Source organism: Tachypleus tridentatus, chromosome 8 (genome assembly GCF_004210375.1).
Source record: "Tachypleus tridentatus isolate NWPU-2018 chromosome 8, ASM421037v1, whole genome shotgun sequence".
Taxonomy (NCBI): Eukaryota; Metazoa; Arthropoda; class Merostomata; order Xiphosura; family Limulidae; genus Tachypleus; species Tachypleus tridentatus.
This window is the reverse complement of record NC_134832.1, coordinates 40,027,242-40,053,229: the sequence shown is the minus strand read 5'-3', so window position 1 is coordinate 40,053,229 and position 25,988 is coordinate 40,027,242. Positions and strand designations below refer to the sequence as shown.

The 25,988-nt window shown below is 30.3% G+C and overlaps 1 protein-coding gene across 3 annotated transcripts; it reads left to right on the top strand.

The window, feature by feature from the left end:
- The first annotated feature begins 2,240 nt into the window (after positions 1-2,240).
- On the top strand, positions 2,241-25,988 carry LOC143222226 (V-type proton ATPase subunit E-like). 3 transcript variants are annotated; one of them, XM_076448409.1, is made up of 8 exons: positions 2,245-2,435; positions 7,909-7,974; positions 11,034-11,143; positions 14,078-14,144; positions 16,031-16,120; positions 17,676-17,839; positions 22,580-22,667; positions 24,380-25,988. In XM_076448409.1, the coding sequence occupies exons 1-8, from the start codon at positions 2,271-2,273 to the stop codon at positions 24,440-24,442; spliced, it is 813 nt and encodes a 270-aa protein (XP_076304524.1). In that variant the 5' UTR covers positions 2,245-2,270; the 3' UTR covers positions 24,443-25,988. The 3 variants fall into 3 exon arrangements, with proteins under 3 accessions (XP_076304523.1, XP_076304524.1, XP_076304525.1); XM_076448410.1 differs by having other exon boundaries at positions 2,296-2,435; positions 7,888-7,974; XM_076448408.1 differs by lacking the exon at positions 7,909-7,974 and having other exon boundaries at positions 2,241-2,435.

Here is a 25,988-nt window from a genome sequence, read left to right as displayed (position 1 = left end):
ATTTTTATGCAAACTTCCCATATTCTCACAGAATAAACTGAAGATCCTCGCATTAAGTGAATTTGATTTTATAAAATTAACTATTTTTATGACATTACCCAAGACCTCTTTTAAGTCTTCTGGCATTCGTTTCACTGCAAGTGCATGACGATAAAGACAGCAGTGGATACTGTCGATGTCCGAGTTTTTCTTTTTTTATGCGTGCCACTGCGCCTGAGTATTTTCCAATCATAGTTGCAGCCCCATCAGTGCAAATATTTGAGCAAAGCTGCCATTGGATCTCATGTTCTTCCATAAATAAATCGATCAGTTTAAATATTTCTTCGCCTGTTGTTTGAGTAGGTAAAGATCTGCAAATTAGCATGTCTTCTTCAAAACTAATTTTGTGAATATAACGAACAAACACAAGCAACATTGCACAGCCTACGTAATCTGTTGATTCATCCATCTAAAGCGAAAAAGTTGGACTCGCTTTTACTCGCCTTATTAACTGGCCCCCCCGCTAGTACAGTGGAAAGTCTACAAAGTTACAACGCTAAAATCATCGGTTCGATTCCCCTCGGTGGGCTCAGTAGATAGCCCGATGTGGCTTTGTTATAAGGAAAACAAACAAACCTTATTAACTCCGTTAAGCAATTTGCTGACTTATCCTTGATTCTTCGAGAAATCGAGTTGTCAGCAAGGGGCACAGAGTTAATGTTTTATCATCAGTTGTGCACTCTTTAAATATTTTGCGTATGGTTTTACAAAATCTTCTGCAATTGTATTAGCTTCACCTGCTTTTGCAATACGGTAACTAACACGATATGAAGCAGTAAGAGCATATTTGTTGTCCTCATGGACAAACGAACGAAATGTAACTTTCCTTGCATTTAATTGCAAACAATTTATTTTGAAATACTCGGACGTTGAATTTTTTAGTTAGGGATGTTTGGTTTCTAGACGCCGTTTTAACTTTGCTGGATGCAAACTATTGTTACTCAACACTGTTCCACATTCAACACACAACGCACTAGGTCCATCTTCATTACCTGTCCATGTAAAACCATATTCAATAAAATTTTCATCATAGTTCCTTTTCTTTCGGTCTGGCAAGGCCAGGTGGTTAAGGCACTCGACTGGTAATCTGAGGGTCGCGAGTTTGAATTCCCGTCACACCAAACATGCTAGCCCTTTCAGCCGTGGGGGGCGTTATAATGTGACAGTCAATCCCACTATTCATTGATAAAAGAGTAGCCCAAGAGTTGGCGGCGGGTGGTGATGACTAGCTACCTTCCCTCTAGTCTTACACTGCTAAATTAGGGACGACTAGTAGAGAGAACCCACGAGTAGCTTTGCGAGAAATTCAAAACAAACCAAACCAGCCCAACCCCTACACGTCTTTCGTGAAATGACGTTGCCAAATAGATCAGTTTACACGTGTTTTATTAATGATGCTGTTGCACTCTTAATATATTATGATTAAAATATATTACTTTTTCATTTCTTTCTTAGCAAGTACATGAATATGTATTTTGAAAGTTGTTAATAATGACTTTTTTGGAAATTATTATAGGAAATTATATAGGAAATTTGGAATTATTTAATCCGTTTTATAATTTTACATTACTCCAGCTTTCACCACAACATTAAAAATAAATAACGTATTAGCTCTTATTAAATAACAATATATTATCTTTGCTATTGAATACGGCCTGGCATGGCCAAGTGCGTTAAGGCGTGCGACTCGTAATTCGCGGGTTCGCCCCCGCGTCGCGCTAAACATGCTCGCCCTCCCAGCCGTAAGGGCGTATAATGTGACGGTCAATCCCACTATTCGTTAGTAAAAGAGTAGCCCAAGAGTTGGCGGTGGGTGGTGATGACTAGCTGCCTTCCCTCTAGTCTTACACTGCTAAATTAGGGACGGCTAGCACAGATAGCCCTCGAGTAGCTTTTTTGCGAAATTCCAATAACAAACAAACGAAGCTATTGAATAACAAAATGGGTTTTATCTAATTTATAGCACTAACTTATATTTTGCTTATTCATACTAATATTACCGTACCCCAAATAACTATTTTGTGAAACATAAATATAGATCGATAAAAATAGAAATGATGTGAATCCTAAATAGGTGTAATAATAATGTGCATAATATTTTTAAATGATTTTTTGTTACATTTAATCACGCTATGTTAAAAATCTGCTTATAATGGTATTATTATTTCGTGTCACAGTTATGATAAATATATCATCTGATTTTGACTACAGGTGGCCAACCAAACAGTCACATGAATTGTCGAGAAATTTCACAAAGTTTTTCAGTTTTTAAATGTTGGGTTGTAGTTTGTACAAATCAAAGAAATCGTGAAAGTTTAATTTATATTTGTAAAGTTGGATGTTGTTTTGTTAAGAAGTTAACCATGGCACTAAGTGATTCAGATGTTAAAAAGCAGGTAATAATCGAGTTACTCTGTGTTTTAACTTGAAGCTTAAAAACTAATTGTGAGAATTGAAATTTACTCATTATTTAGAGCAACGGATGAGTTGGTTGGACCTGTTGAATAATTTTCACTAAAATTTTACTATATCTATTAAAATAGATAATAGTAATATGCTACAAATGGGCAGGTTATGTAGAATGTCTGTGAAGCACTCAATGAAAATAAATTTGTGTAGTGGTGAGACATAATCTTGAGAAGTTTGAACTAAATTGATAGAATAGCTAGGGTAACAAGGAGTGGGAATAGGAAAGTTATAATAAGTTTTTTATTTTTTAAAAAGTCTTGCAACTATGTCGGTCAGTTTGAGGATAAACACAGCAGACTGAAGAATTATTTTAGTGTTTGGATAATGTTGTTATTGTAATACTAATAGACTAGTTCAGGGCTCAATTTGAAGTGGATTATGATGTAATAGGAATTATTGAAACTAGATTAGATTTGATCAATTTGATAGTAGAAGTTATTTTAAAATGCCATATTACAAGCTCTTAATAATTGTAGACTTAGAAGTCTAAAAGAAGAGGTATGTTGGTTCTTTATTCAAGGGATGAACTGCAGCATGTTAGTATTGAAGAAATATAAAGTGGTTGACAAGAGAAGATTTATAAACCTGTAGGAAAGATTTAGTTAACATGAACAATATTTGAAAGATTTGTAGACATTGTGCCTACTACATAACTTGATAACCAGGAAAGTAAGAGCTATAATACCATTTTAACTGAATTTTTGAACTCTTGTGATTATCCTCTTCATACCAATTGTGGATGTAATTGTTAAATCTACTAACAATAGTTATCCTAGAAGTTCAACAGATAAACAAACTTGTATATAAAAATGCACAATCTTTTCAATTTGTTGTGCCCATTCACTATATCATAACTATGATAATTGAGCAATTTGTATCCTGTAGATTTTTCTTAAGTCTTACGCTCATTAGCTTGGAAGGTAAAGGTCTCAGTATGCTTTTGGTCCCATTCATCTTGTGATTAACATCCTGAATTTGTAATAAATAAGTGATTCTTACTGCAAAACTTCACTTGGTAGCTGAAAAAGTAGGGGTCACTACTACTTTCTTTCAGTCATTGACCTTTTAATAAAATGAACTGTTCTTACTGCTGGCTTGGCAGTTAATCACGGCCATATTAGTCAAATTTTAACATCTCATTGCTTCCTCATTTGACACATTAACTGAATCAAATGATAATGCAAAACTGTATTTCTACTATCCTTTGACTCTCAGTCCAACCAGTGCTTGAGATGGTCTCATCTCATCATCATGTTTACACACTTAATGTAACAACTACATCTCATAGTTGGAAAATGATACAAGGATCTGTCCAACCAAAATGGGCTTCTTTCTGGACACTTGTGCTGACAAGCTTGCTGTGACTACTGTGGTAGAATTTCTCACCATGAGATTTTGGTCTTCTCACTTTCTGAATATTAGGCAGCCTTATTTCATGCCATTACTGATTTATGCAACTCAAAGGAATGAATTCAGAATTTGTGGCCAAACATTTAGCTTATTGTAATGATGATAATTTTACAGCAAATATTGATTAATTAGTTAGCTAGGCTATGTGTCTTGTTTTACCCACCATAATTCCCAAAGGTGAACAAAAAATGTAGCCTGGCTAGCTATTGAATTAAGGTTTTGCTGTAAAATTTGTATCAGTGCTATAGTATAGCTATACATTTGGCTGCTGATTTTGATTTCATTCTGTTAAGTCACTCAATTCTTTTTTGAGTGCACTTTTTTTTTTTAATAGATATGATTTTTTTGGTCAACACACACCAACAAACCCCACCAAGTAAGAAAGTGACAATTAACATTATTCTTAGGACTGCAACACCATTATTTGGAACAGACCTATACCTTCCAAAACCAACAAGGTTCTTCAATATCTGATGATAGTTTTTGTCATCACCTACATGTACTCAGTAAAACTGTATTTTGCATAATATTTATGCTAATTGCTTAAACTGATAGTGTAATGCTAAATTTTCTGTAATTAGGAGAATTTCATAAAACTTTGTATCAAAGTTGGCAATGGGTAATAACTGTCTTTGTATGATTCTGTTGAAAACTTGAGCAAGAAACTGCTAATCCAATGTGCTTGGCCTAACCAGTACTTGAGTATTTGCATGTTTCTTCATGTAGTTTTGCTGCTCTATTTCATTAATCTTTAACCATATTGTTATGGATCAAAGACTATGTCATCTTGTTTTTCTGACTCTCATTCAAAATTTTATTAAATTAATATTTTATGAATTTATGTTAGTAAGTTTGGTATCAGACTCTTGATTATAATTTAGACTTCAGTATTATACATTATTCAATTTTTTAATTTAAAGGTAAATACTTTTAAAAAAAATGCACTTAAACATAGTTTTTGTGTGTGTTATGGTATGTTGAATGCAGTACCGGTTCAAATTAAATACTTGTGATGTAAAAATAAAATGTCTTTTTGTTTTTCCATGTGGTATAAATAAAATAATTTATTTTTTGGTTATTCAAATTTATATATAAAACTTTAAAAATTTTCATTTCACATTCTCCATATGCAAAATTTCTTAAGGCTTAGCAAGCTATGAAAATCAGCAGCTGAGTACAAATTTTGTAACAACAAGAGGTAATTGTTTGCTTTATTTCTTTGTTTACTCTTCTAAATTTTAAAGTTTAAGAACTTGATTGTAAATAATAATCTAAATTTATGTATAATGTATAGTAATTGAAATGTGATTGTTTTACAAAATACTAGTCCACTAAAACACAGTCAAATAGATCACTTTTGTAAAGATTAAAGGTCAGTTTCATATTATTGCATATGTTAATGTGCTTCACATCACAGTAACTTCTGTATTATCAGGCTAGCATGAATGGAAGGTCAGTATAATAAAAATGATAAATAACATAAATGTATAATGTCATGAGATTTTAGCTATTTAGCCTAAACACTTGTTTTTGTTTTATAATTTGCAATCATTCTAGAACAAATAAAGCATAATTTTTCTCCTAATGTTATGATTGTTATGAGGTTGGTCAAATTGACAGACTGCCCATCATTACAGTAGACAAAATAATAGAGAAAATACAAAGTTCTACTGAAATAAACATTTGAAATGTATTTTGGAAGTTTGAGATTAGACAAATGATATTTTGAATAATTTTTAATCATAACATGAAAATCAATTTGCATTCAAACTAGTAACAAAAGACTATTTTCACAAAGAAATCTTTAGTAAAAATACTATTAAAATCAGTTTTTTGTGTGTAAAATACTTGTAATGATTACTGAAAGTGTTAACAAGTCTGAAGATGCACAACTTTCTGCACATGGTGTATGTTTAGGCTAAATTTGACACCAAATTGCAGGTTGTAAAAGTATCAGTATAACAGATTTGAAAAAATTCCATTGCTTTTCTATCAAGTAAATGTTTTTTACTTTTGATACGAATAAAAAGAGGGTGGATAAATAAGAATTGGAGATTTTGTATCTTGTATTTCTTAACCCTTTCACTATGAGCTTGGTATCATATACATGAGTTTGTCTACGCATTTGCACACGTTAAGTATTTACACTATAACTTTTGATACAGCATGTGCATCTTCACAGAATCTGGTAGCCTTTTATTAAAGATTACAAATATTTTGTGTATAAAAAATCAAACTTTTTGAGAAATATTTTTTACTGAAGATTTGTTTGTGAAAATAGTCTTTTTTGTTACTAGTCTTAGTGCAAAGTGATTTCAAGTTGTGATTTAAAAAAACTAATTTTCATCCTAAAAATCTCAAATGTTATTTGCATAATCTCAAACTTCCTAAATACATTTCAAATGTTTGTTTTCAGTGAAACTTTTATTTTCCCTAACAATGTAGGGTCTATCACTTAACCAACTTTACAACCATCATATTAAAAAAAATATTGTGCTAAAATAACTACATATTATAACATGAAAATACAATTGTTTAGCGTAAGTGGCTTAAGTCTTTGCTCTACTAGATATGTATTTTTTATTATACTGATCTTCCAATTATGTCTACCTAACATTTCATAAATTGTATTAATGCAGTGCATGTGCACTCATGTTACCTATCCAGTAATATAAAGATGACATTTAGATCTTCCCTGTCTTGGCTGTATTTTGCCAAAAAACTCCAAACTGCTAATATTTATACAGTCAAATTTTAATTATTATACACTGTGTGTGTGTGTGTGTGTGTGTGTGTGTGTGTGGTGTGTGTATATATATATATATATATATATATATATATATAATTATTTAGAAATAAATGATTTAACTTATTTTTCATAAAATATAGAACAATAAATTGGAAAGTCAAGCATACAATTATCTCTTCTCTATATAACTTTTGTATTTGGTTGTTGCTGAACATAAGTTCCTAAACCTTAAAATTCACACCTTTAGGTTTTATATATACAGTTAAATAACCAAAAAAATCATAATTCCAATGATACCATAGAATTACACTATAATTTAATACACTTAGTAACTTAAAAACAAACTTCAGACTAAAGACACAACCCACCTACTTAAACTTGGATCAATAGAACACGGCAGCTTTTTTGCAGATGAAAATGTCTGAGAAAATCACTCTGGGAACAGTCTAAGCTGTTGATTTGTTATTCACATATAATATACTGTAGTAAGAATACATAAGGGACTGTTTAAAAAAAAATGAACGAGGCCACTGTGGTTTGATTCAGTACATAAGTTGCATCTCAGCAAACTAAAAAGATGTTCTTATTTTTATATTCTAGCTCGATAATATTAATAATTTGTGTTCCTAATTTGTATGAAACTATAGACTTAGTGTTTTGACATCACAAACATTAATTTGAAACTGTTGCATTCAACACACTGTGACTCCCTAATTTTAGATGTTTGTGTAATATTTCCTTTGAAATTAAGAAATTAACTCGGATATAATATTAAAGTTTGAATTGTATTCTATAATTTGATTCCAAACTTATTGACATAAGTTCATAAAATAGTAGTTCAATAAACTTTGAATTCAAGTTAACAAACATGATGACATGGCCTTTGACCCATGACCTGTTGCCAAAGGGCTAATGGATTGTCTTGAAATTTGGTATGTACAGTAAGGTTCCAGTAGAACACATCCATTGAAAGTATATGATAGGTTGAATTACCAGTCTGATGTACAAAAAAATTGAAAAATTCCTAAGCTCCCTCTCTCTCTCTCTCTCTCCTGTTAATATATTTTTGGTCATATGATACTGCTGAATGTGTTGATCTTTTGAGCATCTATGAATTCTTTATACATGTTCACTATTAGTGTTTTTATACAATTTCGAGAATAATGGCTGTAGGTTAAAAGTTATCAAAATGATATGTAACATTATCTCCTAATTTTAAGGCCTGTGTGATGTTTCTGTAGATAGAGCATATGATGGCTTTCATTGAACAGGAAGCAAATGAGAAGGCAGAAGAAATAGATGCAAAGGTATAGTAAAATATCAATACTTTTTCCTAATAGCTTAAAGTACTTTACGTGTTTGGATAACATGATATTCCATCACAGTTAAATAAATTATTATTCAATGGGCTAACAGGACTTATTTATTTGCAAATTTCTTTTCCTAACCAAAATGTTAAGTTTAATGAAAAAGAGATTATTAGTCTTAATCTATTCTTTGATTTGTTGCAACAGACTAGTTTGTTGAATTTACAGCTCATTGGTGCTGATTTGAGGAGCAAAGCAAATTGTTTTGACATAGTAATACTATGTTATTGGAATAGACTTTCTAGTTTTACTATTATTCATTCCCTACTGGTTCTGAAACTTTGTAATATAAAGTTAATCAAAAGTTCTATTTTACAAAAGTAACTTCATCCTAATTTTTATGGCATTTGAATTTATATTTAAGCCACTTCAAAAATATTCAGCTAACTTTAGCTAATTATGAATTTTTTTAAAAAATGAGTTTCTCTTTATTCGTACAAAGCATTTAAGTGGCTTTGTAATTATAAGACAATTATCTAAATTATTTTAAATGTACTTAAAAACATTAATCATAAATTGTCTGGAATAAAATGTCTGAAAAGTATTCACAGTATTGTTGTAACAGGTGATTGATATTGTATATATTGGGAACCATGGTGCCTATCTCCCATTTACAAGTCACATCCTGTGCTGCATTTGAAAAGCTCCATTTACTTTTGAAATGACAGGAGAACAGGCATGAATAATATTGATGCTAAATTCAATTTCACAAGCATAATATTCTACACTGAACTCTTAGGAATTAGTCATGCTATTGTTCATATTTCAAAATGTGACATAATTTAAAGAATAAAGCTGTAGATTTGTCGTCTGTTATTGTTGAGTAGCTTTTAGCATGAGTGAAAAACTCTGCATTCGCTCTTCACAGTAGTTGGTCAGAGCTTTTGTTCTGAATGAAACCAGTGTGCAACACAACTAACATTTTTATTTATATCCATGAAATAATTTAAATTAATAAAATAATTTAAAACTTTTCCCATCATTGGGGCAGTTATTTTTGCTAGATTAACTTAAATTTTCCCATCAGTTGTTACAAGTACTCCTGTTTTGTAAATTTAGCTTTTGCTGTTTCAAAATGTTCAACAATCCACATACCTAGCATATGGTTTCAAGATGTCTGTTATCCCCTGTATCACTAAACATTATTATATATGAATTAATTTCATAAGTTAGACGTAAATATTAAAGGAATACCCTTAAATACAGATTTTAGTGAGCCACATTGTATGCTGAATGGAGCACTGTTCAAAATTAGATGTTTGTGATGTCAAAATACTAAGTCTATAGTTTTGAATAAATTAGGAACATAAATTGCTAATATTATCAAACTAGAATATTAAATCAGAACCTCATATCTTTCTGTTTTGCTGAGTTGTTATTCATGTACTGAATCAAACACAGTGGCACTGTTAACCTTTTCTATTTTTGGAAATGGTCCCTTATATACACTTCCTTCAATATATGATGTGAATAACAAATCAACAGCTGAGAATGGCCCCCTAGTGGTTTCTGAACCACTTTAATCTGTGAAAAGGCTACCACATTTTTTCAAACCAAGATTTCAAGAAGGTAGATTCTGTCTTTAGTCTGCTCTAAGTTTTGTATTTTTTTTAACATAAATACATCTTAGTTATAAACTTAATAAATTGTTACAAAATAATAGAACACTAAAAACACCCAAAACAGGGAAGACTAAAGGTCATTCTTATGGTATTGAATACATAACATGAGTTTATGGGCACTGTGTCAAAGAAAGTTGTATAGCATTATGAGACTTAAGCTACTTAGACTAAACATTTATACTTTTGTGTTATATCATTCTCACATGAGAGAAGTATAACTTATATTTCCTGTTTTTTTATGATTGTTATGAGGTTAGTCAAGTGACAAGACCCCACATAGTTAAAGTATAGAAAATAATATATAAAGTCTTGCTAAAAACAAATGTTTAAAATGTATTTTGAATGTTTTGTAGATTATGTAAATATTATTTGAGATTTTTGGGAGGAAAAAGTTTTTTTAGTCATAACATGAAATCACTTTGCACTCAGACTAGTAGTGAAATAGACTATTTCCACAAACAAATCTTCAGTAAAAATATTTTATTAAAATCTGTTTCGTTTTCTTACATACAAAATACTTAATTTAGAAGTATGTCTAATTTTGTGAAGATACAGATGCTGTATCAAAAGTTAGTGCAAGTACTTAACATGCATATCTGTTTACAAACTCGTGTATATTGTACCAAGCCTGTCATGAAAGGGTTAACTTAGCTGATCTAAAATAATGGTAAATTGAGAATTAACTATTTTAATATAGTGTGTGTAAGTAATGGAAAAAGTATTTCTAACATTCATAAAACTATCTGTAGTCTCTTTTTAAACTAACAAAACACATGCAGTCAGGTAAAGCTTCTGATGCAGCACATAAATTAGAATACCATACAATCAGTTTATATATTGAAAATTAATAGAATTCTCTGAAAATTGCAAAGAATTCATTAACCGTTATGATCTACCCTTACCACTTTGCAACTTGGAAGAATAATGTATACATTTTTATGTGAATATCATGCTGACAGTTGTTAAAATTAGTGTGATTTAGGTTTTTTGATCTAATAAGTCTCATAAAGGTATATAGAAACAAATAAAAAATATCATCTAATCTAATACAACAAGCAGCTCTTCCATTTTAACATTTTTCAACTGTAAGCTACCTGTTGTATATTCATTCATCAGACTATGCATATAGACAAAAATTCAGAATTCATTAACTTGACTAAACTTGTATCTTTCAAGAAACGTGTATATATCCACAAATTCTCCAACTATCAATATTGTATTCCAGCAATAAATCTGAAATTAGTATAATGTGTTATTAAAACGTTTGCAACAATAATCAGCAACTGATTATTTTAAGAAAACAAGTCTTTTATTTTGGTCAATGTAATATTATGAATAAAATCATAGAACTTTCAATACTGCTTTGTTTATTTATAGGCAGAGGAAGAATTTAATATTGAAAAGGGTCACCTTGTTCAAGATCAGAGAGTTAAAATAATGCAGTACTATGAGAAGAAGGAAAAGCAAATAAAACTCCAGAAAAAAATGTAAGTTGTAAGAAGATGTAATGTTTCATGCTGTTGTACTAGTTGGGATACTTGTACCATGGATGGAAGTTATGTAAAGTTGTTTAATAAAAGGTTATCTTAGGACATGAAAATTTGTTTTCTTTATATATAATTTTTGGTGACTGATTTTTGGTCTTTAACTCAGTAAAAAAAAATGATTGGAATTTGATGAAACTTGGTGGATATATGTAGAATATTGTTTCTCATTTCTTGCCAAAAGTAGTCCATGTCCATTGATAACATATTTATGGAAACATTTTTGTATTTTTTTGAGAGCCAAGTGTGATCAGTGCTGCATGGTGGAAGTATGTGCTTTAGGGACAACCCCTTTAGTTATATATTTATTTACTTGCATTTATTTTGTAATATTAAAGTTTGTTGTAAGTTTAAGCATCTACTTATGATGTGAAAGATACATAGAGGAATAGTAAATATAATTGTATTATTTGTAACATTTAAAATGTTTTTATTTACCTTATATATTTAAAAACAACTGGTATAGGTAGAGAAAGCACTAGTAGAGGAGCAAACGTTTTGACCTTCTTCAGTCATCGTCAGGTTCACAAAGAAAGAAAGGGTTACTGTCCGGTAGCTGACCACATGTTTGAAGGCGGTTGTGTAATTGAGTATAGGAATGTAGGAATCTACTTTATTAAGTTGATATATCTTCTCTGTGTTTAATTGTTGGTCGGATCTGTTAAATATGAGGTTAGTCAGTGTTTTGTCTTGTTGGTGTCTTTTCTGTTGTTTGCATCTTAGTTTCTAGTTTTTTGTTGTGGCAGATCTTTTTGTCCCTGTTGTTCCTAGTGTTGATTTGGTTTATGTTTCGTTGTATAAGTCTGTAAATCTCTGGTTTTATGCAGCATGCCAGTTGGTCTAGGATCATTTTTTGTTTCTGTAAGTCGTAGTTCTTTGTATTTTGTGTTCTCGTAAAGAAACTAAGAAACTTAAACCCAAAAATTATCAACAAAAGAAATGACATCTTTTTCATATGTAGACAACACGATTGTGGGATTCACATCTACAGAACACACACTTAATTTTTTCAGTCACATTAACTCTATACATCCCAACATTAATTTCATATGTGAACAGGAAGAAAGCAATCAAATATCATTTCTTAACCTAAAAAATTACAAGAACCATTACACAGTTTAAAACGGGAATCCACCATAAAATCACCCATACTGGACTCCATACAAGGACCATTCCTTGGGACTCAGCACATGAAACAAAACAAACTCAATATACTAAGAAATCAATTAAATACAGCCGTAAAACTATGCTCCCCAGTTAAAATTAATGATGAATTAAACAAAATAAAACAATACTTCATTCCAACATCAATAAGTTTCCTCCACAAACCATAGAAAACATTATACGCACACACATGAACAAAAAGCAAAATCAACTAACAAAAGTAAATATACCTCACGATTTAAAAAATCACAAAACCATATACTGCTGTATATCGTATATTCCTGACATCAGCAGAAGAATAACTAACATTTGGTAAAAACTAGTAACAAAATATGACATCCCAGTTAATAACAAATTTATTCAAAAACCAGGCACAAAACTAAGTTCTTTACTATGTAAAAACTACACTGATAAACACAAGACCAACATTATTTATAGAATACAATGTGATAACTGCCACGACTTCTATATTGGAGAAACAAGTAGAAAAATGGAAACCAGATTCAAAGAACATAAAAAGTCACCTTCACACATTTTCTAACACTGCAAATCAAATAAACATAACGTAACCATAGAAAACACTCAAATACTAAATAAAGAAGAAAACATGAACAAATGCAAAATTAAAGAAACCTTACTTATACAACAACTCAAGCCCAAAATAAACCAATACAAAGGAACACCTTTATGCCTATATTAATAAATATAATCCAACATCTAAGCATGCCCTCTACATTCCTACACTCAATTACACAACCACCTTTAAACGTGGTCAGCTACCTCTCAGTAACCCTTTCTATCTTTGTGAACTTGACGATGACTGAAGAAGGTCAAAATGTTGTTTGCTCCTCTATTAGTGCCTTCTCTACCCATACCAGCCATTTTTAAATGTATAATTTTCTCTTAGAACACCACAGCCTCCTCTGTTGATTGGTTGTATCAGAAATTAACAAAAGTTTCAAAGCAAGATCACCTTAAAACTCCAATTTATTTACTGTTCTCTACTTCATGCTATTTGCACAAATTATGTCATTAGGTTTTAAAAATTTGAGTGTATCTGATGACATTTTTTCATATATAGTGAGAACTTGTTTTTGCTACCTTTCTTTCAGTGGTGTATATTTATTACAGTTGTATGTCTCATACAAAAAGTGTGATGAAAAGTTTTAAGACATTTTTTTTGCAATCCTAGATTTTTTGGGGGAGTCTTAAAAATATAAATTTTTTCTCCAAAGCAAATACTCTTGAAATAAAAAAAAAATAGACAGAAACAGATCATAAAACTATGCATTCTATGAACTAATAAAATGTACATTAAACATTTCGTGTAGGCAAGGTGTATGTAGCTACATGTTTGATGCACCTGTTTTTGTACCATTATACTAATATATTTTTTAAGAGTTGTGGTATTGAATCAAGCAGTACTTTCTTAATTGTTTCTTTTTCATCTGGTTCCATTACATTAACAATTGAATATGAGCCATTAACTTTCCTATGCTGGTTAAAGACATTACAAACAAAGAAGAAAAATTTCTTTTAAATGTTTTTTTAAACAAAAGATTTTCATTACTTTCCAAGTAAAGTCAGTAGAGAAAATGCATTTGAGACATTAGATTGGAACTATAATTTATCTTGGATCCATATGGACCCCACATTGCTCTTTAAAGTTTTTAAATAGGCTAGATTATAATAATTTTGTTTTTTCCCCCTCAGTCAGAGTTCTAACATGTTGAACCAAGCTAGACTGAAAGTACTGAAGGCTAGAGAGGATCATATCAGGGTTTGTTATTTTTTGTTTCTTGTATAGTAGGATAAAAGTAGAAGGATAATACACTAATTAGTATTAGAATGTTTAAACCACACACATTTACAAGTACATTTTAAGTGAAGATTATGAATAAAAAATTAAACATTTGTTGAACATATAATTTTCTCACCCAGAGTAGACGTGGTAGTTTCATTTGAAAAACTGAATTACGTGTAGTTTTATAAATGCAGTATTGTAGCAGTAGTACAAGGAGACTGGATGAATTTATTATTTTAAATATTAAGATGTTGACATATTGCATTTATTCTTGAACATTTAATCTCTTAATTAGCCAATACTAAATTTATAAAACCACAGAAGTGCAAAAAAAGGATACAAATTTATCTTTGTTATAATTACCTTACCAGCTTTCAGTTACTTGTAGATGAATAACAGGAAGTCATGTTTCATTGTTTGGTTACAACTTGAGTTTATCATGAACTTAATACAAAATATACACAATATATTAAATTTAATTGAAATAATGTTTAGTGATATTATTGAACTCTTTCATGAAACAGAACATGACTATTTAGTACATTTGAATGAATTGTTTGTTAATCAGCAGTTAAAATATTCTTTAGAATATATTAATTTTAACTAATTTTGGCCATATAAGAATGATTATTTTCAATTTATATGAGAGGTGTGAAGATTTTTCTTATTATGAATGTCAGTTTTATGTTTTAATGTCATGTGGTATGCATGTAGTTTTTAATGTTTTGTAATGAAAGAAATTGCTTGAATAAAGTTTTTTTTCAAAGTCTAAGTTTGGTGGTTTTATCATCCACTTTTCTCAAAAATATTCAAACATTTTAGGAAAACATTTTTTTAGGTATGACAGGTATTAAAAATATTTAGGTGACTTGCATTAAACATGACATCTTTTACTCGTGTAGCAGTGAATAAGGATTCACTTTGAGTCACTTTTTAAAAATTCAATGAAACATACGATATTAAGATTTAAATAGGTTTTTCATTCTTGGTTCCTAAGATCCACGAGAACTTATTTAAATTTTTGCTTATACTCTGAGAGTAGTTACTACATTATCTGTTTGTATGGTTGTAGTGATAAACATAGTGATGCTTTACTTTAGCTTTGTGCATTTATGATGTTAAAAAAACGTTGAGGTTCAAGAAGTCTTGATAGAAATAAAATAGAAATACTATAACCCGAGTGTTTTTGTAAGGTTCTATCTTTTGAAATTGCTTGGGTTGTAGGGTTTCTATTTCATTAGCTTTATACATATCATTACTCAACTAGATAGCTTATGGTGATTATTATCATATCTTTTGAGACCCCCCCCCCCAGGCTAACAAAAAATGATTAGCTGGTACAAACTATCTAGAGAAAATAAGAATTTTATTTTGAAAAAAAGTAACTTAAATTTTAATAGTTTTTGATGAAATTCAATTTAGGTAAAATTAAGTTGTATATTGGTCTCATTCTTAAAATCATCCTTACAACCAAAATTACTTGGTTAAGTATCACAATATTGTTCAAAGTTAATTCCACCTCATCTTTGTCATTTTGTGACAAAAAGGTAATTGTGGAAATTAGATAGATTGAAGCAATTGATAATGTTCTATTACATATTCTGAATATTAATTTTTTACAGAATTTGAAGATGAGTAGTAGAAGTTGTCTTTTTAAGGATAAATAATAACTAATATGCCTATTATTATTTTATGTAGTTGTTGAAACAGTAATAAATGCTTTAGTACAGCTACAAGATCTTGATATTCAACTGGATAATTGGGGTTATTTACATTCTTGTAATGCAGATCTGTTATTTACCCATAGAATTATGAATATGCAATAAATGTTATTTCATAACTAATAGTTTTTTGCTTGTTAGAATGTTTTGGATGAGGCTAGGAAACATCTAGGAGATTTAACAAGAGACCAAAGTCAATATCAAAAGATCCTTCACAGATTGATTGTTCAGGTAAAAAAAAAATATTGTTTGTCAAGAAAAATTCCTTAGTCAGATGTTTAACACAATAGTTGCAACTCTGAATATCTTAAGGACCAAATAAGTTATTTTGTCAAATTTCCATAAGTCCTACTATTTCATTTTAATTACCTATACATGTAATTATTGCTGTTTGTTGTCAAAGCAGGTAAAATTCTCTGCATTTCATAAAATGTATTTTTAAAGCAATAAAAAGAAATAATTAAAAATGAAATGTAATTTACTTACTGAAAAAGTGTACAATACAGTATTTTGTAAATGTGTTAGTGGAAGTTTTTTAATATTTTGTGTATGGCAAACATGCTATAGAGTGAATTTGGCACTGTTAATTTTTATTCTTTTCCGTTATTAATATCTGTGATTGATGCAACCAGGAAGTTTTGCATGATTTTGATAATACAACCATTTGTAGTGGTGGTGTGAGCATTCAAAATGTGCAAGGTTATACTCAGTTTACTATGGTGGGTTGTTTTTTAATACATGTTATGGATACTAAAGTGTGTGCATGATGAGAGTACTTACTGTGTTTTATCTTTCAAAGTTTAGGATTACAAACAAAGTGAAATATTTTGATTGTATATTTTGTTTCTACTCCTGAATAACTGAATAGATTGTGTCAAGCTATATTGCTTACAGCTCTCATGTTTTATTCACTTTGTGGTAGTAGACTGAAAAAAGGAAGATTTTATTACTTTTAGATAACAAACCTTACCCCATGACCAACTACAGTTTTTGAGTTATATCAGCTCTCATCAGAGAACAAAAGTGAATTTTGTGTCTATCACAAGACATCTTGTCAGTTTTTGGTTTTTTTATGCATCATAGTGAAAAAGTGTAAGAAGCTGTCTGCTTTTCAACTAGTTTTAATATTCCTATATCACTGATCAGAACAATTATACTACAACATTACAATTTGTAAGAGCTTATGATATGTTTCTTATTTTGGTAAAGAAGCCATTTATATATGGTCATAGACCATAAATAAAATTTATGACAAATGTTAACAGATTGTGGGTATCATGCTTGATGAGATGCGTTTTTTAAGTAAACTGTGAACCATGTTCAGGAAGAGCTTTGTCTCAACATCAATCCAATGTTATCAACTTGGAATTATACAAACTTAAATTCATTTTTCAGCTACTTACTAACTTTGCAGTTCTTCTAAGGGTCTGTAGTTTGAATTTAGTTTGACAGTGAATGAAAACAGTTTAATATAATTGGACATTTTGCATTTTATGAAAGGCATATGCTAGATCTTAGGCTTACTAAAATTTAGTTAGTTACCATAAAATAATTTTAATATTAATTTTATGAAAATTAAAAAGAAAATATTTCTGACAGAATTAATATAATAGTAAAAGGGAAAAAAAATCTGTATTTACATGTTTATTCTGATGATATGGTAATGATATTGGTAATGTTGGAAACTGTTCAAAATAATGCATTATTTATCCTTAACTGTATTAATAACATTATTGATATTATTAATATTATGTGTACAGCATTTAATATTTACTTTTATTTACAGGCACTACTACAGATGTTAGAAAAAGAAGTAATTATTTTTTGCCGTCAGCAGGATTTCATAGTAGTTCAAAATAGTGTGACACCAGCTTTGGAGGAATATTGTAAGACCACTAGCATGGACTGCAAAGTTGTTGTAGATCCTGAAAATTTTCTCCCTTCTGACATGTAAGTGCTTAAAGGAAGTTAGTTTCTTTTTTGTATTAGAACTTGAGAGTTAAACATTAAAAAATTTATGTTCAGGATTTTCAATATGTACACAAGTGTAGGATTATTAAAATGTTCCTAAAGTATATTTTGATAACCAGTATTTATCAAGTGTAACACTTTTGCTAGCAGTATCATGTAAGATTACTTCTAGTTCAAAATTTATATACCTACATTACAAAAAAAGGAATGAAAATTATATATTTTCATACTTTTGTGCCAAAAAAAAGAAATGATTTTACAACATTTATCTATTTAACTTTATAAATAAAAAATTTAAAAAAGTTGCTTTTATTTTTTACTGTCTGAATTTCACATTTTTCTATTTACAACTACAATAAGTGGTGTGTGTGTGTGTGTGTGTGCGCTACCAATAAACTATACTATTATTGTTATAATACATTCAGTGTTAGACATCAGTTGTTGTATAGTCAGTTATATTTAACACCAATATTATAACATAATCTATACTTACATAGTTGACTAGGTGCCATTTAGAATAGGTTTCAACATTGTGTACCATTGGCACATTACATGATGTATACCTTGACTCAGTTTGAGGAGTTGGGGGTATGAATACTTGTACCATCAAATGTGTTTTGTCTTCAGCCATGGGAGCATTGTAATGTGTTGGTCAATCCTACTATTCATTGGTAAAAGAATAACTGAAGAGTTGACAGTGGATAGTGATAACTAGCTACCTTCCCTCTAGCTCTTCACTGCTAAATTTGGATGGGTAGTGCAAATAACCCTTGTGTATCTTTTCAGAGTTCAAAAACCAAATCTATGTGCAGTGTGATACAATTAGATGCTTTTTCAACAGAAAATAATGTAAAATGATTTAACAACAGTATACAATGGCTATCTTGTTACTTTTATAAATAAACTTTTTTAAAATGTCAACTTTTGTTTTGGTATTATCTGAAGTCATAGCAACTGCCTTGTTTCTTTTTCTTTTTATTAGTACCATAGTTTATGTGGGTATTTACTAATGAATAACAGAGAAATATGTATCAGGTCATCCATTAAGTAATGTCCAATTTTAGGTTCAGGAAAAGAGAAAGTATTTCATACACTTTTTTAATGTTATTTAATCAATAATGTATGTTCCATTATTATTAATTACTTTCTTCCAATGATTCACAAGCTTCTGAATACCACTTCTGTAAAATTCTTGGTGTTTGGAGAAAAAGAATGTAGAGTGGGTAGTTTTGACATCTTCATGTGTTCCAAGCTCTTTTCCATCAAGATAATTCTGCAAACTTCAGAGTAGATGATAATCAGATGGGGCAAAGTCTGAAGAATAAGGAGCATGCAGAAATTTTTCCCAATCTAGCTTTTCAATCTTTTCGGATGTGATCCTTGCTGTATGGAGTCATGCATTATCCTGTTGTAACACAACACCTCTAGGATTGATCAAAGCAGGCCTCTTTCTTCCAGTGAAACATTCAAGCACTCTAACTGTTGACAACAGAAGCCTAATGTAATTGTTACACTGAGTGGCAGCAACTCAAAGTGGATCACACCAACAGTATCCCACCAAATGCTTAAGACTTTTCTTGGGTGGAGGTTCATTTTAGGCTGTGCTTTAGCCAGTTTACCTGTACTGAGCCATTGTCTGCAGTGCTTAACATTTTTCTATTTTTCACCTCCAGTCATTAACCTGTCCAAAAAAGTGAGTTACATTTTTGAGAGTGCAAATATCCATTCTTGCTCTGAGGTTGGCTTCTGTCAAATCATGGGGGGGACCCATTTTCCAAGTTTTGACACATTTCCAAGCTATTGCTGATGATGGTAAACTGTTGAATGGGTTTAATTAAGCTTCTGTGCTAGTTCTTTAACTGTTACAGCACAATCTTCATCAAGTGCAGCCAGCAGCAAATTATCATTAAACTCAACAGGATGACCTGAACATGGCAAATCACTTAAGCTGTAGTCACCTAATTTGAACTTCTGAAACCACTTTCAACATTTTTTTTTTCATTGAGTCTCTGCACCATAAACACCTTGAATGTTTTGAGTAGTTTCTGCTGTGCTATTGCCTTTTTTAAACTCGTAAAGCATTATGTGCCTAATGTGCTCTTCAGACATCCATCTTTATAAGGATTTATTTAATTAGTGATCTGAAAAAGTGGAGTTGGGTTAGTTTCTTTTTATTTGTCTGAACATTTTTATACATGTCCTACAATGTATTTTAATTGTTAGTCTTCTACAAAGAGAGAAATGATGCACTTTTTGTATTAAATTTTTGAACATTACTTGTGGGATGATGTGATACATTAGGTTTATGGAGGCATAAGCTGTCTGTGGTTGGTTTAGTAAACTGATCTTTTATTAGAGGTGAGTACTGCAACTTATTTTGATATTTGTAATTGTATTGCAAAAATCTTTGAATACTGAGGTCACTTTTGTCTACTCACTTATTGGTCAGTTGGGTTTTATTTAGGTTATGTTGCAATATTGTATACCACTGGTGGATTATATGATGTATGCTATTAACCTATGTACAGATTGATCCACTCAAAGTCCATGCAATTGGGATTACTCTTAGAATATAATGTTTAGTGTTAGGGCATTAAGGATTGTTTTGTCAATTTTATTTAACAATGCAGTTTAGATAGCTGAGTCTTGATATTATGATAGACAAGTTGAAACCATTCCTGTTGTCTGATGACTGCTTAAGAAAATTATAACTACATGGAGATTATTTAAAAATATTGCACCATAATTTAAATAAACTTAAATTTGTTGCAGATTTATCTTTTATGAGGAAATGTCAACACTATTTGTCAAACCTTAAGCTTGTGTGCATTTTTTTATGATTGCATTTTTTGCATCAAGCTATGTCTTGTTTCTGTATATGCTTTTGAAGATTTCCATTCCTTCTTTTTAAAATTAACATTTTGTAATAATATTCTTTCTTTAGTTAATTTATATCTATCATGAACATATCTCCATAGCAATACTGCCCTATTTGAAACAGTTTAATGCAGTACGTAGTTGGTGTGTGATGTTCTCTTGGGAAACAGTGACAGCCTTTATAGTCTCCTCATACAACTAGAGTACAAATACAGAAGCTATGTATATTTTACAAACGTATATATAATGTGGTACATTGATTACCGTACAATACAGTGATCTTACATGCAGTGCCACTATCAATGATAAATTGTGGCAGTGATATCAGGAGCAATAGCCATTACTTTGCATGAAGCCATTTCGAAAACTGTAAGGTTTAACAACATACTATTTGTTAAGTATATGTTTAAAATATATATAGCTACTGTATTTGTACTCTGTAGCTGTATGAGGAGTCAAACACTGGATTGAAGGGATGGCTGAACTATACTGGAATGGTGAATGGACTGGATTTTATAACTGCACAAGTTTTATACATACATGCCTTTGGAATGGCTTCATGCAGAGTGTATGGCTATTGCTCCTGATATCATTGCTGCAATTTATCATTGATAGTGGTACTACATGTAAGATCACTGTAATGTATGGTAATCAACACACCTCATTATATATACGTTTGTAAAATACATATAAGTACTGTATTTGTACTCGCTGTATGAGGAGACTATAAAGGCTGTCACTGTTTCCCAAGAGAACAACATCCACCAACTACTTACTGCATTAAATTAAACTGTTTCAAATATGGCAGTATCGCTATAGATCTATGTCCATGATGGACATAAAATAACTATAGAAACAAGATTATTACAAAATGTTAATTTTAAAAAGGAGGAATGGGGATTTTCAAAAGCACATACAGAAACAAGACAGGGTGTTTGGAAAGTCACTGTTCACTTATATATTTATTAACAGACATGCTTCAATATAGAATACAGGAGGTTAATATGAATGACAATTATAAACAATGTTGAAAAAGACCCATGTTGGCATCAATACAGGCCTGGATCCTTCTTATTTTGTTTCTAAACACCACTCTCAGTTACTGGCTTGAAATAGACTGAATAAAATATGATTACAAAACTGCACAGTGACTTTCCAAACACCATGTATAAGATCTGAAACCAATTACTTTAAGCTTTTTTGTTTTTCTTAGTAGCTTTTTCACTTTTTGTCTTATTCTGTGGTTACTTTTAGAATTGGCTGGAACTTTGGAAAAGATACTTTGTTTTTAATTGCATTGCATTTTGTTTCATATAATTTTGTTATTCTATTACATGAAACTTTTTCTGTTGTCTTTAGATTTATACAAAAAATGTTAAAGATCTTTTACCAAATTGTTTATTAAGGAAGATTATTTTATTTTGCAGCCTTGCTAGCATTTCCAAGTGCCATGGGAATTTTAGTCAGTTCCTATCAATTTAGTGGATATTGCCATTAAAACAATAATATAATATAGTGTGACTTAAATATTAATATCAAAAACATAGGTTTCTGTTTTTGGTTTTGAGTTTTTGTAGATGGATGTCAATGTTTTTGTATCTGATTAGGTCCATGTTTAATATTTTATGTGGGTGACAGGATAAGTTGTTTTATAATTCATCATACAGAATAATTTCTTAAAAGTTATGATTTAAATATTGAAAACTATGAAATGCGAAATGCTAAAATTTAGATTTGTTTTATAAATTGGTCACTGCAACATGTTCATCAGATATTTCTAAGTGAGGTCCAAGTTGTTTTTTATTTCATTTTATTTTCCATTTTTACTTCAAATTGTGGTAGGTGTGGAGGTGTGGAATTAATTGCTCAAAGAGGAAAAATCAAAATCAGCAACACTCTAGAGAAAAGACTGGAAATGATTAGTCAAAAGGTAAGTTTAATAATTTGTTATTGATTTAACAAAAAAGTAGAATTTACAATATGTATAATTTTGAGCGTGAAGTATACAATATTTGTACCATTTTTCATGCCAAATCTATCATAGTTTTTTCTTTTATTGTAGTTTGAGATGTTAAAATGAGACTTACTAGCAAGCATTAGTAAGATTACCCTTTATCTCAATTGATAAGGCACTCACCTGGCATGTTACAATTCTTTAGATTAAAATCCAGTGCAAGGAAATATGTTGCAAACAATTATCACAAAGTTCTGAAATTGAAAAAAATTAGGAAAGATAATTACTTAATCTTATATTACACCTGGTAAAAGAAAAAAAATAATTACTTGTGCTTTTGGCCTCTTAATGGAAGGTAATTAAGCTTAACATAACTAATAATCAGGAAATATGCCAGAAATTGAAGAATTGCACATAACTAAAGATTTATTTTTAAGACTTGAGGGGTAAAGAAAATTTGTTTATTTTGCAGCTGATTTGCAATAAATGCTTGGAGAATAAGGAGTGTAAAAACTATAATAGTTATTCCAATATTGGTTTATGTTACCGTTTTGCATGTTGGGTACGAGAATATTTTATTATTCCTGTTGTTTGAACTTTAACTTAAAAGGAACTCAATAGCTGTTTGCCAAGTACAAGCAGAAATACTGGTGATGCCAAAGTATCAGCTATAGGTAGAGTAATATGTTGTTTTTCATGCAGTTCTCAATATGAAATTTTATCCTTTTCAGAGAATTGTTTAAATGAGAATGGCACCCACAACTGGGTTGAAAGTCACAAAAACTGCCCATAACATGAGTTTGAATAAATTAAACAAAAATTAACATAGAATGTTGAACTGTAGTACAATAAAATGGCTCAAAAAAGACTAAATGTTTAGGCTATGCTACAATCATCAAGATTAAGAATTAAACTTGCCTTCAAGCTACATAAACCTACATTATACCTTTTAGTGTCATGTTATGTTTAATTTTGCAACTTAAAAGCTGAATAGCTTCAAACTTGCAGCACCATGCCAATATTTCATGTTTTATATTTCTTTTCTGTACAGTATCATATTTATGAGAGTGCAGGATTCTTGGGTAATGTTATTTTACTTTAGGTTTTTTTATTATTAGTAGTAGTAGTATTGATGGCCCATGGGCTTGTATATCCAGCTCATAAATGAACCCAAAGTCCATAATTTCAGACAAAAAAACCAGTTAACTACACCAGTAGGAAAGGATTTTTATGATAACTGAGAAACAGTTAGAACCTTACAAGGCCATAGATTTAGTACTGTGTTTAGGAGGAAGTAAAACCAGGTATCTCTAGGGCTGCTCTGAATGAAATGCATAATTTTTGAAAGTGACTTTTCATGGATAGCTTCAACAAAGTCATTTTATTTAAACAGTAAACAAACAAAATCATCCATGAGACACTTATCATTCAAACTTAAGTTTTTCCAAAGAGAAAACAAACAGAACATCAGCATATTCTATAATTTAACACTATGATCTGTTTAGTTGACTGCTTTGCTAGAATTTAACAAATTGAAGTAGTGGCAGTGAAGTTGGTTTACAAGTGATCTGCAGCTTTTAAATGTTTACTGCACATTTCCAGTATGTGTGGAATGTAGGAACTCTCAATACTTTTTGTAATTGTACATCTAATTTAACTCGCCATTTTATTTATTCTTTTAACTTTAGCTCTTGCCAGACATAAGAACAGCTCTTTTTGGAAACAACTCAAATCGAAGATTTATGGACTAGTATGGTGTCCATACCACAAAAAAAAAATCTATAGTGATTTCAGCAACTGCTTCATGCTGTAATAAATGAATAGAAACAATGTTATTGATCAAACTTGTTTTATCATGTGATGTTATCTTTATCATGAGATTGTAGATTAATTGTATTGTAAAGGTGTGCACTGAATTTTAAAAAAATTCAAGATTAAACTTGGCTTTCTGTTTTTAATGTAGAAAAAATGTCTTGCCAAAGGTTTGAGTATAAAACTTATTACTTTTGTTACTGTAGTTTGATAAAATGTAATTAATTTTATTGTTAAACTTTAAAGTAAGAATAATACAAAACTTTCATTTTTTTATATTTAAGTAAAAATTTTACTACTTGAAAAAAGTAGTGAAACCTCTTAGTATGTAATATTTTTAAATAACAAATTAATGAAGCATTTTAGAAGCTATACATGATATTTTGTAATATTTGCAGGTACAGAAGCTGTGTACAGCTTACATACAGTGTATTTTACTATAAATTTTACAGCTTTTCTAAATGCTGAGATAATTTTTTTATGGTTGATATACACCTGAATGTCTGAATATTTTATGATTAAACAAATTATTGAACTTATCCCAAAGAAACAAATTGAACTGTATATTAAAGGGGTGTGTGTTTTCTTATAGCAAACCCACATCAGGATATCTGTTGAGTCCACTGAGGGGAATTGAATTAAAAGCATGGCTTTACATTACTGTTTAAATTATAAAATACACTTTTAAGGAGTAAAATAAAAGGTTTACATATAAAAGCTTTCGAATTTAGTGCAAAGGGGGAAGAAAAGGGGAGGGATGGTAGGGTATAGAATTAAATTTTTAGGCATGCATTACTGCTTGCTATCAAACTTTGCAGTAATTTTAAATGTAATTAGATAGAAATAGCAAGAAAAACATTTTGTTTTCTAGGATTTACCATGCAACTTGATTTGTCTTTTAAGTTATTGAAGGTTATTTGAATTTTGTATGAGAAACTAATAAAACACCAAAATAGAAGTTTCATAGCATGTATAGGCCAGTGGTTTGACATTTTTACCACCAAGGACCCCTTTTATTATTCTCCCTCTTCCTCAATGTTATTGAAAGATTCTACCTACCCAACAAACTTTTTTTATCAGCTAATAATTAACCTGTTTTCTATTTTGCACTATCAGATATAAAAGACGTGTATAACCAAGTGTACATTTAAAGAAATGGCAGTATTAATAAGATGGGTATACCTTTGCAAACCTCAAGTTAAAAACCACTGGTATAGCCTGTGCTGTATATCACATGCTGTATATTATTGATACATAATATCAAGTATAATGATGTTTTGAATGTTGTAATGGTACGTTTTAACAAATGTGTAAACATAACAGCTCAATTTGTGTGTGAGGCATGCATGCACACTTTTATTTTGGTTCTTATTGCAACTTTAATTATTTACAGTTAAAATGTGTAAGTACTCTTGTATATTAATCAAAGTTGTAAATATTAATTTTTCCAGTCTGTTGATAATTCTTACAATATAGTTTTTACAA